The sequence below is a fragment of the Orbicella faveolata genome, unplaced genomic scaffold (assembly GCF_042242905.1).
Source record: "Orbicella faveolata isolate gen_17 unplaced genomic scaffold, um_ofav_v1 contig_2, whole genome shotgun sequence".
Taxonomy (NCBI): Eukaryota; Metazoa; Cnidaria; class Anthozoa; order Scleractinia; family Merulinidae; genus Orbicella; species Orbicella faveolata.
Genome location: NW_028301547.1, coordinates 1,372,053 through 1,386,762, shown reverse-complemented (window position 1 = coordinate 1,386,762; position 14,710 = coordinate 1,372,053). Strand labels below are relative to the sequence as shown.

General features: G+C 45.1%; 1 protein-coding gene across 1 annotated transcript in view; it reads right to left on the bottom strand.

Moving 5' to 3' along the window:
- Window positions 1-387: 387 nt before the first annotated feature.
- The window catches only part of LOC149111565 (uncharacterized), a 30,951-nt gene continuing 16,628 nt past the window's right edge, over window positions 388-14,710 (bottom strand). Inside the window, exons 4-7 of the mRNA XM_089288824.1 lie at window positions 2,162-14,584; window positions 1,864-1,977; window positions 1,338-1,451; window positions 388-897 (exon numbers count right to left, since the gene is read on the bottom strand). Of these exons, the coding sequence (XP_089144950.1) occupies window positions 791-897; window positions 1,338-1,451; window positions 1,864-1,977; window positions 2,162-14,584 (12,758 nt within the window). The 3' untranslated portion in view covers window positions 388-790. The remainder of the gene's footprint in view (window positions 898-1,337; window positions 1,452-1,863; window positions 1,978-2,161; window positions 14,585-14,710) is intronic.

Below are 14,710 nucleotides of genomic sequence, written 5' to 3'. Positions count from 1 at the left end.
GAAATGTTATTGTGGCATTTTCCAGGACTGGAAAGTCCTGGAAAAAGGCTACTGGTCCCGGAAAGTTCTGGAAATCTGTTAAACTCAAGTACAAAATATGAAATGTATGGCAGACAGTAAGGAGAATTAACATTGAGATCTCAGGAGTGAAAGGAATAATGTGAATTTTAGAGTCCTGGAAAAATCAATCTGAGTCCTGGAAAAGTCCTGGAAATTTTTTTCTGGAAAGGGTACGAACCCTGTCTGAAGCTTTAAAATCTTCCCAGACACCCCCCCCCCCCCCCTCCCTGCTATGCTAGGTACCCTGCAGTAGGAATTAAACTCCTTGTAAGAATTTGGTTGCTAAATATAGCTGAACCTCCTTAAGTAACTTAAAAAGAGGCAATGTCAGCTTTTTTCAGGTTTTGTGTATTTCTATTTGAATGTGGGTGTTGTGATGACAGCATCTTTAAGTGCAAAAGGCCTGCTATAATGCCTGAAATAAAATTCCTGAAGTCCTGAATATTCCATTTTTCATGTGGGAGTATGCCCTCAGATCCCCCTTCTTTGAACCCTGTAAATACGCTCAAACCTTCACTAATGACCATACAACTCCTTTTCATCAAACAGTCAAAGCAATTCAGCTATGATTTAGGGGCTCTGATCCTTGTCTATTTTTATGACTTAAGGTGGCTGAACACAGTTTTTGATACCTGTGTTCCATTCACCTTTTTCTCTAAAACCCTTGATCTCTCGGTCACCACAAATGGCAGCAAGCAAGTTAACAACACAAACTTTGGTTTTTTGATGGTTAAGCTGACATATGTGCCGTTGCCATGGCAACATGAATAAAAATAAACAGGCCTTTAAAATCGATGTCCAGTCTTATTTGGCAGGAAAATTGACGAGGTGGTTTCGCTGAAAGTAAAAAAAAAGAACAAATTAACTTTGTTACTGATAAAGAAGACGGGGGTGAAGTTTGCCATGACGGGCTCCAATGTGAACACTGCAACTGTGCCTGACATGCTGTTTGTGTCTGGATCTTGAAGAGTTCTATGTTGCAAAACTTGACTTCCTGAGTGATTTGAAGTGGAAAATAGACAGAGTTCGTTTAGCAAAATAGTCAAACTGAAAGAAATAGAATCACATGAGAGTATTCCTCATTAGCTCTTGTTTGAATGGTCGCACAGAAGAGTCTTATGTATAATTTCAATGCCATGAAAATATAATGTACATCATACTTCAACAATATAGCGGTTGTGAGCAATCGTCCCACAGCTTTTTCGCTGTCAAAAGGGTCACACTGAACACTCCCATTGATTAAACCACTAGTAAAATGAAGTTTAAACATTTCTTACCTACTGCACAGTCACTTCCTTGAAACTCTGCGGTACATTCGCATTTGAACGTACTTCCTTGTTTTTCGCATGTGCCACCATTTTTACACGGGTTGGGGCTACATTGATCGATTTCTGAAAGAACCACCAGAAATACAATATGTCATGTCATGTCATTTCACGTCATCCCATTTCATCCCATTTCATGCCATTTCATGCCATTTCATGTAATCCCATCTATTATGTCACGTCATGTCATGCCATGTTATGTCATTTCATGTCATGCCATGTCATCCATAATACCTACCTACATGATAATTAAAATCACATCCACTCAGTTCCCAATTAATCTTAAGATACCCCGAAATTCTTCCTAGCTCTTCCTGACATACTTTTCGATGATTATGAAATCTCCAATCTATGAGTAGTGCACTAGACAAGAACTAATCGACACACAACGCAATAACATACTGTTCGTGCTGAAGGCACAAGTAAAAAAACAGCCAGTTACTAGATTGAATGTAAGCATCAGAAGGACAAAACATACCTGCTTCACAAAAATCCCCGACGAATCCAGCGTCGCAATCACAGAAAAATCCGTTAACAAGATCTTTACAAGCACCATTGCCAGAACAGTTAACCCCCTCACATTCGTTGATATCTAACAAAAATAAGTCGTAAAGAACAATAGAAAGCTCAATCGAAGAGAGAGTTAAGTACGATAAACCAGTTCCTGGGGATAAAAAATACCTACAAAGAAATTCTTGCGTCTTGTGTATTTTTCTCATAACATTTGAATTATCTCATGCCGAAGACATTAAACTATTGTCCAAAACAGAACTTACCAGTAGAACAATCAATCCCAGTGAATCCAGGAGAGCAGGATGCCAATGGTGCCGACATTGAAGCCGTCGGACGAATTCTTGTCGAAATAGCAGATCTCGATAGAGACTGAGTACCTAGCACACTGCCTGCTGTCGATGAAAACTGAGTTGCTGGTACACTAGCAGATGGCGAGAGAGAAGGAGTAGCTGGAACACTAGGAGAGAGTGATGGTGACTGAGTACCTGCTACATTAGATGATATCGATGAAGACTGAGTTACTGGTACACTAGCTGATGTCGATGTAGACTGAGTTGCTGATACTCTAGCAGATGCCAAGAGTGACTCAGTAGGTGGTACACTAGCAGATGTCGTTGGATACTGAGTAGCTGATACACTTGTAGACGTCGATGATGACTCACTGGCTGGTACACTAGAAGAAGTCGCGGAAGACTGAGAGCCTGGTACACCAACAGGCGTTGATGGAGACGGAGTAGCTTGTACACTGGCAGATAGTAATAGGGACTGGGTATCTGCTACACTGGAAAATGTCGATCGAGACTGAGTTGATGATACACTAGACGATATCGATGTAGACTGAGTTACTGATACCCTAGCAGATACTGATAATGACTCAGTAGGCGGTACACTAACAGATGTCGTTGCAGACTGAGTATCTGGTAAACTGGAAGATGTCGATGGGGACTGAATAGCTGGTACACTAGATGAAGTCGATGTAGACTGAGTTGCTGATACACTAACAGGCGTCAATGGAGACTGAGTAGCTTGTACACTAGCAGATAGTGACAGGAACTGAGTGTCTAGTACACTGGAGGAAGTCAAAGAAGACTGAGTTGCTGCTCCTTCAGGAGATGCTGATAGTGACTCAGTAGGTGATACATTAGCAGATGTCGTTGGAAGCCGAGTAGGTGGTACACTTGCAGATGTCGATGGGGACTGAGTAGCTGGTAATCTAGCTGATGTCGATGTAGACTGAGTTGCTGATACTCTAGCAGATGATGGGAGCGACGCAGTAGGTACTACATTAGCAGATGTCGTTAGAGACTGAGTAGCCGGTACACGTTCCGATGTCGATGGTGACTGAATAGCTGATAAACTAGCTGATGTCGATGTAGACTGAGTTTCTGATACTCCATCAGATGCTGATAGCGACTCAGTAGGTACTACATTAGCAGATGTCGTTGGAGACTGAGTAGCAGGTACACTTTTCGATGTCGATGGTGACTGAATAGCTGATAAACTAGCTGATGTCGATGTAGACTGAGTTTCTGATACTCTAGCAGATGATGATAGTGACTCAGTAGGTGATACACTAGGAGATGTCGTTGGAGGCGGAGTACCTGGTACACTATCAGATGTGGATGGGGGCTGAGTTGCTGGTAGACTAGCTGATGTCGATGTAGACTGAGTTGCTGATACACTAGCGAATGTCGATGTAGACTGAGTTTCTGATACTCTAGCAGATGCTGATAGCGACTCAGTAGGTAACACACTAGCAAATGTCGTTAGAGACGGAGTACCTGGTACACTATCAGATGTGGATGGGGGCTGAGTTGCTGGTACACTATCTGATGTCGATACAGACTGAGTTGCTGATACACTAGCGAATGTCGATGTAGACTGAGTTTCTGATACTCTAGCAGATGATGATAGTGACTCAGTAGGTGATACACTAGCAGATGTCGTTGGAGACGGGGTACCTGGTACATTATCAGATGTGGATGGGGGCTGACTTCCTGGGACAATAGCTGATGACGATGTAGACTGAGTTGCTGATACACTAGCGAATGTCGATGTAGACTGAGTTTCTGATACTCTGGCAGATGCTGATAGCGACTCAGTAGGTACTACATTAGCAGATGTCGTTGGAGACTGAGTAGCCGGTACACTTTCCGATGTCGATGGTGACTGAGTAGCTGGTAAACTAGCTGATGTCGATGTAGACTGAGTTTCTGATACTCTAGCAGATGATGATAGTGACTCAGTAGGTGATACACTAGCAGATGTCATTGGAGACGGAGTACCTGGTACACTGCGAGATGTTGATGGGGGCTGAGTTGCTGGTACACTAGCTGATGACGATGTAGACTGAGTTTCTGATACTCTAGTAGTTGCTGATAGCAACTCAGTAGGTAGTACATTAGCAGATGTCGTTGAAGACTGAGTAGCCGGCACACTTTCCGATGTCGATGGTGACTGAGTAGCTGGTAAACTAGCTGATGTCGATGTAGACTGAGTTTCTGATACTCTAGCAGATGATGATAGTGACTCAGTAGGTGATACACTAGCAGATGTCGTTGGAGACGGAGTACCTGCTACACTGTCCGATGTGGATGGGGGCTGAGTTGCTGGTAGACTAGCTGATGTCGATGTAGACTGAGTTGCTGATACACTAGCGAATGTCGATGTAGACTGAATTTCTGATACTCTAGCAGATGATGTTAGCGACTCAGTAGGTGATGCACTAGCAGATGTCGTTGGAGATGGAGTACGTCCTACATTATCCGATGTGGATGGGGGCTGAGTTGCTGGTACACTAGCAGATGATGATAGTGACTCAGTAGGTGATACACTAGCAGATGTCATTGGAGGCGGAGTACCTGGTACACTGTCAGATGTGGATGGGGGCTGACTTCCTGGGACAATAGCTGATGTCGATGTAGACTGAGTCGCTGATACACTAGCGAATGTCGATGTAGACTGAGTTTCTGATACTCTGGCAGATGCTGATAGCGACTCAGTAGGTACTACATTAGCAGATGTCGTTGGAGACTGAGTAGCCGGTAAACTTTCCGATGTCGATGGTGACTGAGTAGCTGGTAAACTAGCTGATGTCGATGTAGACTGAGTTTCTGATACTCTAGCAGATGATGATAGTGAATCAGTAGGTAATACACTGGAAGATGTCGTTGGAGACGGAGTACCCGGTACACTGTCCGATGTGGATGGGGGCTGAGTTGCTGGTACACTAGCTGATGCCGATGTAGACTGAGTTGCTGATACACTAACGAATGTCGATGTAGACTGAGTTTCTGATACTCTAGCAGATGATGATAGAGACTCAGTAGGTGATACACTAGCAGATGTCATTGGTGACGGAGTACCTGTTACACTGTCAGATGTTGATGGGGGCTGAGTAACTGGTACACTAGCTGATGACGATGTAGACTGAGTTGCTGATACACTAGCGAATGTCGATGTAGACTGAGTTTCTGATACTCTAAAAGATGATAAAAGAGACTCAGTAGGTGATACACTAGCAGATGTCATTGGAGACGGAGTACCTGCTACACTCTCAGATGTTGATGCGAGCTGAGTTGCTAGTACACTACTTGATGACGATGTAGACTGAGTTGCTGATACACTAACGAATGTCGATGTAGACTGAGTTTCTGATACTCTAGCAGATGATGATAGTGACTCAGTAGGTGATACACTAGCAGATGTCATTGGAGACGGAGTACCTGGTACACTGCGAGATGTTGATGGGGGCTGAGTTGCTGGTACACTAGCTGATGACGATGTAGACTGAGTTTCTGATACTCTAGTAGTTGCTGATAGCAACTCAGTAGATAGTACATTAGCAGATGTCGTTGAAGACTGAGTAGCCGGCACACTTTCCGATGTCGATGGTGACTGAGTAGCTGGTAAACTAGCTGATGTCGATGTAGACTGAGTTTCTGATACTCTAGCAGATGATGATAGTGACTCAGTAGGTGATACACTAGCAGATGTCGTTGGAGACGGAGTACCTGCTACACTGTCCGATGTGGATGGGGGCTGAGTTGCTGGTAGACTAGCTGATGTCGATGTAGACTGAGTTGCTGATACACTAGCGAATGTCGATGTAGACTGAATTTCTGATACTCTAGCAGATGATGTTAGCGACTCAGTAGGTGATGCACTAGCAGATGTCGTTGGAGATGGAGTACGTCCTACATTATCCGATGTGGATGGGGGCTGAGTTGCTGGTACACTAGCAGATGATGATAGTGACTCAGTAGGTGATACACTAGCAGATGTCATTGGAGACGGAGTACCTGGTACACTGTCAGATGTTGATGGGGGCTGAGTTGCTGGTACACTACCTAATGTCGATGTAGATTGAATTGCTGATACACTAGCCAATGTCGATGTACACTGAGTTTCTGATACTCTAGCAGATGCTGATAGTGACTCAGTAGGTGATACACTAGCAGATGTCATTGGAGACGGAGTACCTGATACACTGTCAGATGTTGATGGGGGCTGAGTTGCTGGTACACTAGCTGATGACGATATAGACTGAGTTGCTGATACACTAGCGAATGTCGATGTAGACTGGGTTTCTGATACTCTAGCAGATGCTGATAGCGACTCAGGAGGTAGTACATTAGCAGATGTCGTTGGAGACTGAGTAGCCGGCACACTCTCCGGTGTCGATGATGACTGAGTAGCTGGTAAACTAGCTGATGTCGATGCAGACTGAGTTTCTGATACTCTGGCAGATGATGATAGTGAATCAGTAGGTGATACACTAGAAAATTTCGTTCGTGACGGAGTACCCGGTACACTGTCCGATGTGGATGGGTGCTGAGTTGCTGGTACAGTACCTGATGACGATGTAGACTGAGTTACTGATACACTAGTGAATGTCGATGTAGACTGAGTTTCTGATACTCTAGCAGATGCTGATAGCGACTCAGGAGGTAGTACATTAGCAGATGTCGTTGGAGACTGAGTAGCCGGCACACTTTCCGGTGTCGATGATGACTGAGTAGCTGGTAAACTAGCTGATGTCGATGCAGACTGAGTTTCTAATACTCTGGCAGATGATGATAGTGAATCAGTAGGTGATACACTAGAAAATTTCGTTCGTGACGGAGTACCCGGTACACTGTCCGATGTGGATGTCGGCTGAGTTACTGGTACAGTACCTGATGACGATGTAGACTGAGTTACTGATACACTAGTGACTGTCGATGTAGACTGAGTTTCTGATACTCCATCAGATGCTGATAGCGACTCAGTAGGTAGTACATTAGCAGATGTCGTTGGAGACTGAGTAGCCGGTATACTTTCCGATGTCGATGGTGACTGAATAGCTGGTAAACTAGCTGATGTCGATATAGACTGAGTTTCTGATACTCTAGCAGATGATGATAGTGACTCAGTAGATAGTACATTAGCAGATGTCGTTGGAGACTGAGTAGCCGGTACACTTTCCGATGTCGATGGTGACCGAGTCGCTGGTAAACTAGCTGATGTCGATGTAGACTGAGTTTCTGATACTCTAGCAGATGATGATAGTGACTCAGTAGGTAATACACTAGAAGATTTCGTTGGAGACGGAGTACCTGCTACACTGTCCGATGTGGATGGGGGCTGAGTTGCTGGTAGACTAGCTGATGTCGATGTAGACTGAGTTGCTGATACACTAGCGAATGTCGATGTAGACTGAGTTTTTGATACTCTAGCAGATGATGTTAGTGACTCAGTAGGTGATACACTAGCAGATGTCGTTGGAGGCGGAGTACCTGGTACACTGTCCGATGTGGATGGGGGCTGAGTCTCTGGTACACTAGCTGATGACGATGTACACTGAGTTACTGATACACTAGTGAATGTCGATGTAGACTGAGTTTCTGATACTCCATCAGATGCTGATAGCGACTCAGTAGATAGTACATTAGCAGATGTCGTTGGAGACTGAGTAGCCGGTACACTTTCCGATGTCGATGGTGACTGAATAGCTGGTAAACTAGCTGATGTCGATGTAGACTGAGTTTCTGATACTCTAGCAGATGATGATAGTGACTCAGTAGGTGATACACTAGGAGATTTCGTTGGAGGTGGAGTACCTGGTGCACTATCAGATGTGGATGGGCGCTGACTTCCTGGGACAATAGCTGATGACGATGTAGACTGAGTTGCTGATACACTAGCGAATGTCGATGTAGACTGAGTTTCTGATACTCTAGCAGATGCTGATAGTGACTCAGTAGATAGTACATTAGCAGATGTCATTGGAGACGGAGTACCCGGTACACTGTCAGATGTGGATGGGGGCTGAGTTGCTGGTACACTAGCTGATGTCGATGTAGACTGAGTTGCTGATACACTAGCGAATGTCGATGTAGACTGAGTTTTTGATACTCTAGCAGATGATGTTAGTGACTCAGTAGGTGATACACTAGCAGATGTCGTTGGAGGCGGAGTACCTGGTACACTGTCCGATGTGGATGGGGGCTGAGTTGCTGGTACACTAGCTGATGTCGATGTAGACTGAGTTGCTGATACACTAGCGAATGTTGATGTAGACTGAGTTTCTGATACTCTAACAGATGATGATAGTGACTCAGTAGGTGATACACTAGCAGATGTCGTTGGAGACGGAGTACCTGCTACACTGTCTGATGTGGATGGGGGCTGAGGTGCTGGTACAGTAGCTGATGTCGATGTAGACTGAGTTGCTGATACACTAACGAATGTCGATGTAGACTGAGTTTCTGATACTCTAGCGGATGATGATAGTGACTCAGTAGGTGATACACTAGCAGATGTCGTTGTAGACAGAGTACCTGGTACACTGTCAGATGTTGATGGGGGCTGAGTCGCTGGTACACTAGCTGATGTCGATGTAGACTGAGTTTCTGATACTCTAGCAGTTGCTGATAGCGACTCAGTAGGTAGTACATTAGCAGATGTCGTTGAAGACTGAGTAGCCGGTACACTTTCCGATGTCGACGGTGACCGAGTCGCTGGTAAACTAGCTGATGTCGATGTAGACTGAGTTTCTGATACTCTAGCAGATGATGATAGTGACTCAGTAGGTAATACACTAGAAGATTTCGTTGGAGACGGAGTACCTGCTACACTGTCCGATGTGGATGGGGGCTGAGTTGCTGGTACACTAGCTGATGTCGATGTAGACTGAGTTGCTGATACACTAGCGAATGTCGATGTAGACTGATTTTCTGATTCTCTAACAGATGGTGATAGTGACTTAGTAGGTGATACACTAGCAGATGTCATTGGAGACGGAGTACCTGGTACACTGTCAGATGTGGATGGGGGCTGACTTCCTGGGACAATAGCTGATGTCGATGTAGACTGAGTTGCTGATACACTAGCGAATGTCGATGTAGACTGAGTTTCTGAAACTCTAGCAGATGATGATAGCGACTCAGTAGGTGATACACTAGAAGATGTCGTTGGAAACTGAGTAGCCGGTACACTTTCAGATGTCGATGGTGACTGAGTAGCTGGTAAACTAGCTGATGTCGATGTAGACTGAGTTTCTGATACTCTAGCAGATGATGATAGTGACTCAGTAGGTAATACACTAGAAGATTTCGTTGGAGACGGAGTACCTGCTACACTGTCCGATGTGGATGGGGGCTGAGTTGCTGGTACACTAGCTGATGTCGATGTAGACTGAGTTGCTGATACACTAGCGAATGTCAATGTAGACTGAGTTTCTGATTCTCTAACAGATGGTGATAGTGACTTAGTAGGTGATACACTAGCAGATGTCATTGGAGACGGAGTACCTGGTACACTGTCAGATGTGGATGGGGGCTGACTTCCTGGGACAATAGCTGATGTCGATGTAGACTGAGTTGCTGATACACTAGCGAATGTCGATGTAGACTGAGTTTTTGATACTCTAGCAGATGATGTTAGTGACTCAGTAGGTGATACACTAGCAGATGTCGTTGGAGGCGGAGTACCTGGTACACTGTCCGATGTGGATGGGGGCTGAGTTGCTGGTACACTAGCTGATGTCGATGTAGACTGAGTTGCTGATACACTAGCGAATGTTGATGTAGACTGAGTTTCTGATACTCTAACAGATGATGATAGTGACTCAGTAGGTGATACACTAGCAGATGTCGTTGGAGACGGAGTACCTGCTACACTGTCTGATGTGGATGGGGGCTGAGGTGCTGGTACAGTAGCTGATGTCGATGTAGACTGAGTTGCTGATACACTAACGAATGTCGATGTAGACTGAGTTTCTGATACTCTAGCGGATGATGATAGTGACTCAGTAGGTGATACACTAGCAGATGTCGTTGTAGACAGAGTACCTGGTACACTGTCAGATGTTGATGGGGGCTGAGTCGCTGGTACACTAGCTGATGTCGATGTAGACTGAGTTTCTGATACTCTAGCAGTTGCTGATAGCGACTCAGTAGGTAGTACATTAGCAGATGTCGTTGAAGACTGAGTAGCCGGTATACTTTCCGATGTCGACGGTGACTGAGTAGCTGGTAAACTAGCTGATGTCGATGTAGACTGAGTTTCTGATACTCTAGCAGATGATGATAGTGACTCAGTAGGTAATACACTAGAAGGTTTCGTTGGAGACGGAGTACCTGCTACACTGTCCGATGTGGATGGGGGCTGAGTTGCTGGTACACTAGCTGATGTCGATGTAGACTGAGTTGCTGATACACTAGCGAATGTCAATGTAGACTGAGTTTCTGATTCTCTAACAGATGGTGATAGTGACTTAGTAGGTGATACACTAGCAGATGTCATTGGAGACGGAGTACCTGGTACACTGTCAGATGTGGATGGGGGCTGACTTCCTGGGACAATAGCTGATGTCGATGTAGACTGAGTTGCTGATACACTAGCGAATGTCGATGTAGACTGAGTTTCTGAAACTCTAGCAGATGATGATAGCGACTCAGTAGGTGATACACTAGAAGATGTCGTTGGAAACTGAGTAGCCGGTACACTTTCCGATGTCGATGGTGACTGAGTAGCTGGTAAACTAGCTGATGTCGATGTAGACTGAGTTTCTGATACTCTAGCAGATGATGATAGTGACTCAGTAGGTAATACACTAGAAGATTTCGTTGGAGACGGAGTACCTGCTACACTGTCCGATGTGGATGGGGGCTGAGTTGCTGGTACACTAGCTGATGTCGATGTAGACTGAGTTGCTGATACACTAGCGAATGTCGATGTAGACTGATTTTCTGATTCTCTAACAGATGGTGATAGTGACTTAGTAGGTGATACACTAGCAGATGTCATTGGAGACGGAGTACCTGGTACACTGTCAGATGTGGATGGGGGCTGACTTCCTGGGACAATAGCTGATGTCGATGTAGACTGAGTTGCTGATACACTAGCGAATGTCGATGTAGACTGAGTTTCTGAAACTCTAGCAGATGATGATAGCGACTCAGTAGGTGATACACTAGAAGATGTCGTTGGAAACTGAGTAGCCGGTACACTTTCAGATGTCGATGGTGACTGAGTAGCTGGTAAACTAGCTGATGTCGATGTAGACTGAGTTTCTGATACTCTAGCAGATGATGATAGTGACTCAGTAGGTAATACACTAGAAGATTTCGTTGGAGACGGAGTACCTGCTACACTGTCCGATGTGGATGGGGGCTGAGTTGCTGGTACACTAGCTGATGTCGATGTAGACTGAGTTGCTGATACACTAGCGAATGTCAATGTAGACTGAGTTTCTGATTCTCTAACAGATGGTGATAGTGACTTAGTAGGTGATACACTAGCAGATGTCATTGGAGACGGAGTACCTGGTACACTGTCAGATGTGGATGGGGGCTGACTTCCTGGGACAATAGCTGATGTCGATGTAGACTGAGTTGCTGATACACTAGCGAATGTCGATGTAGACTGAGTTTTTGATACTCTAGCAGATGATGTTAGTGACTCAGTAGGTGATACACTAGCAGATGTCGTTGGAGGCGGAGTACCTGGTACACTGTCCGATGTGGATGGGGGCTGAGTTGCTGGTACACTAGCTGATGTCGATGTAGACTGAGTTGCTGATACACTAGCGAATGTTGATGTAGACTGAGTTTCTGATACTCTAACAGATGATGATAGTGACTCAGTAGGTGATACACTAGCAGATGTCGTTGGAGACGGAGTACCTGCTACACTGTCTGATGTGGATGGGGGCTGAGGTGCTGGTACAGTAGCTGATGTCGATGTAGACTGAGTTGCTGATACACTAACGAATGTCGATGTAGACTGAGTTTCTGATACTCTAGCGGATGATGATAGTGACTCAGTAGGTGATACACTAGCAGATGTCGTTGTAGACAGAGTACCTGGTACACTGTCAGATGTTGATGGGGGCTGAGTCGCTGGTACACTAGCTGATGTCGATGTAGACTGAGTTTCTGATACTCTAGCAGTTGCTGATAGCGACTCAGTAGGTAGTACATTAGCAGATGTCGTTGAAGACTGAGTAGCCGGTATACTTTCCGATGTCGACGGTGACTGAGTAGCTGGTAAACTAGCTGATGTCGATGTAGACTGAGTTTCTGATACTCTAGCAGATGATGATAGTGACTCAGTAGGTAATACACTAGAAGGTTTCGTTGGAGACGGAGTACCTGCTACACTGTCCGATGTGGATGGGGGCTGAGTTGCTGGTACACTAGCTGATGTCGATGTAGACTGAGTTGCTGATACACTAGCGAATGTCAATGTAGACTGAGTTTCTGATTCTCTAACAGATGGTGATAGTGACTTAGTAGGTGATACACTAGCAGATGTCATTGGAGACGGAGTACCTGGTACACTGTCAGATGTGGATGGGGGCTGACTTCCTGGGACAATAGCTGATGTCGATGTAGACTGAGTTGCTGATACACTAGCGAATGTCGATGTAGACTGAGTTTCTGAAACTCTAGCAGATGATGATAGCGACTCAGTAGGTGATACACTAGAAGATGTCGTTGGAAACTGAGTAGCCGGTACACTTTCCGATGTCGATGGTGACTGAGTAGCTGGTAAACTAGCTGATGTCGATGTAGACTGAGTTTCTGATACTCTAGCAGATGATGATAGTGACTCAGTAGGTAATACACTAGAAGATTTCGTTGGAGACGGAGTACCTGCTACACTGTCCGATGTGGATGGGGGCTGAGTTGCTGGTACACTAGCTGATGTCGATGTAGACTGAGTTGCTGATACACTAGCGAATGTCGATGTAGACTGATTTTCTGATTCTCTAACAGATGGTGATAGTGACTTAGTAGGTGATACACTAGCAGATGTCATTGGAGACGGAGTACCTGGTACACTGTCAGATGTGGATGGGGGCTGACTTCCTGGGACAATAGCTGATGTCGATGTAGACTGAGTTGCTGATACACTAGCGAATGTCGATGTAGACTGAGTTTCTGAAACTCTAGCAGATGATGATAGCGACTCAGTAGGTGATACACTAGAAGATGTCGTTGGAAACTGAGTAGCCGGTACACTTTCAGATGTCGATGGTGACTGAGTAGCTGGTAAACTAGCTGATGTCGATGTAGACTGAGTTTCTGATACACTAGCGGCTGTCAATGGAGACTGAGTAGCTTTTAAACTAGCAGATACTGATAGTGACTCAGTAGCTGGTACACTAGAAGATGTCGTTGGAAACTGAGTAGATGGTACACCAGCGGATGTTGATGGAGAATGAGTAGCTTGTGTGCTAAGTGATGCTAATGAAGACTGAGTAGTTGGTATGCTGGCAGATGATGATAGGGACGGAGTGTCTGGTACACTGGAAGATGTCGATGGAGATTGGATAGCTGGGACCCTAGGTGATGTGGATGTAGACGGAGTTGCTGATACACTAGCGGATGTCAATGGAGACTGGGTAGCATGTACACTAGCAGATGATGATGGTGACTCAGTAGCTGGTATACTAGCAGATGTCGTCGAAGAGGACTGAGTAGCTTGTACACTGGTAGATGTCGATGGGGACTGAGCCGTTGGTACACTAGCAGATGCTTTTTGAGACTGAGTAGCTGGTATACCGGCAGATGTCGATGCAGACTGAGTAGCTAGTAATGTAGTAGATGGTGATAGTGACTGAGTAGCCTGAACACTAGCTGATGTCAATGGAGACTGAGTGGCCTCTACGCTAGTGGATTTTGATGGAGAGTGAGTAGCTTGTACGCTAAGTGATGCTGATGAAGACTGAGTGGCTTGTATAATAGCAGATGGTGATAGGGACTGATTATCTCGTACACTGGAAGACGTCGATGGAGACTGAGTTGCTGGTACACTAGGAGATCCTGATGTTGACTCAGTAGGTGCTACACTAGCGGGTGTCTTTGGAGACTGAGTAGCTGGTAGACTAGCGGATGTTGATGGAGAATGAGTGGCTTGTATATTGGCAGATGGTGACAGGAACTGAGCGTCTGATAAACTGGAAGATGTCGATGGAGACTGAGTAGCATGTACACTAGCAGATGTCGATGGGGACTGATTAGTTGGTGTACTAGCAGATTTCGATGGAGACTGATTAGTTGGTATACTAGCGGATGTCGATGAAGACAGAGTAGCTGGTATACTAGGAAATGTAGATTGGGACTGAGTAGCTGTTAAACTAGCAGCTATCGATGGAGACAGCATAATTGACGTAGTTACAGATGTTGCCATTGATTCTACAAAGAGAAGATGACGGTGTTTTTAAAATGTGTTCGCGTTCTGTGTGTTCTACACTATCTAGGTTGTAAAGCGTAATGTCATAAAATATCCCAGAAGCTTTATTAGTGGTCTCGTGTTGTGCA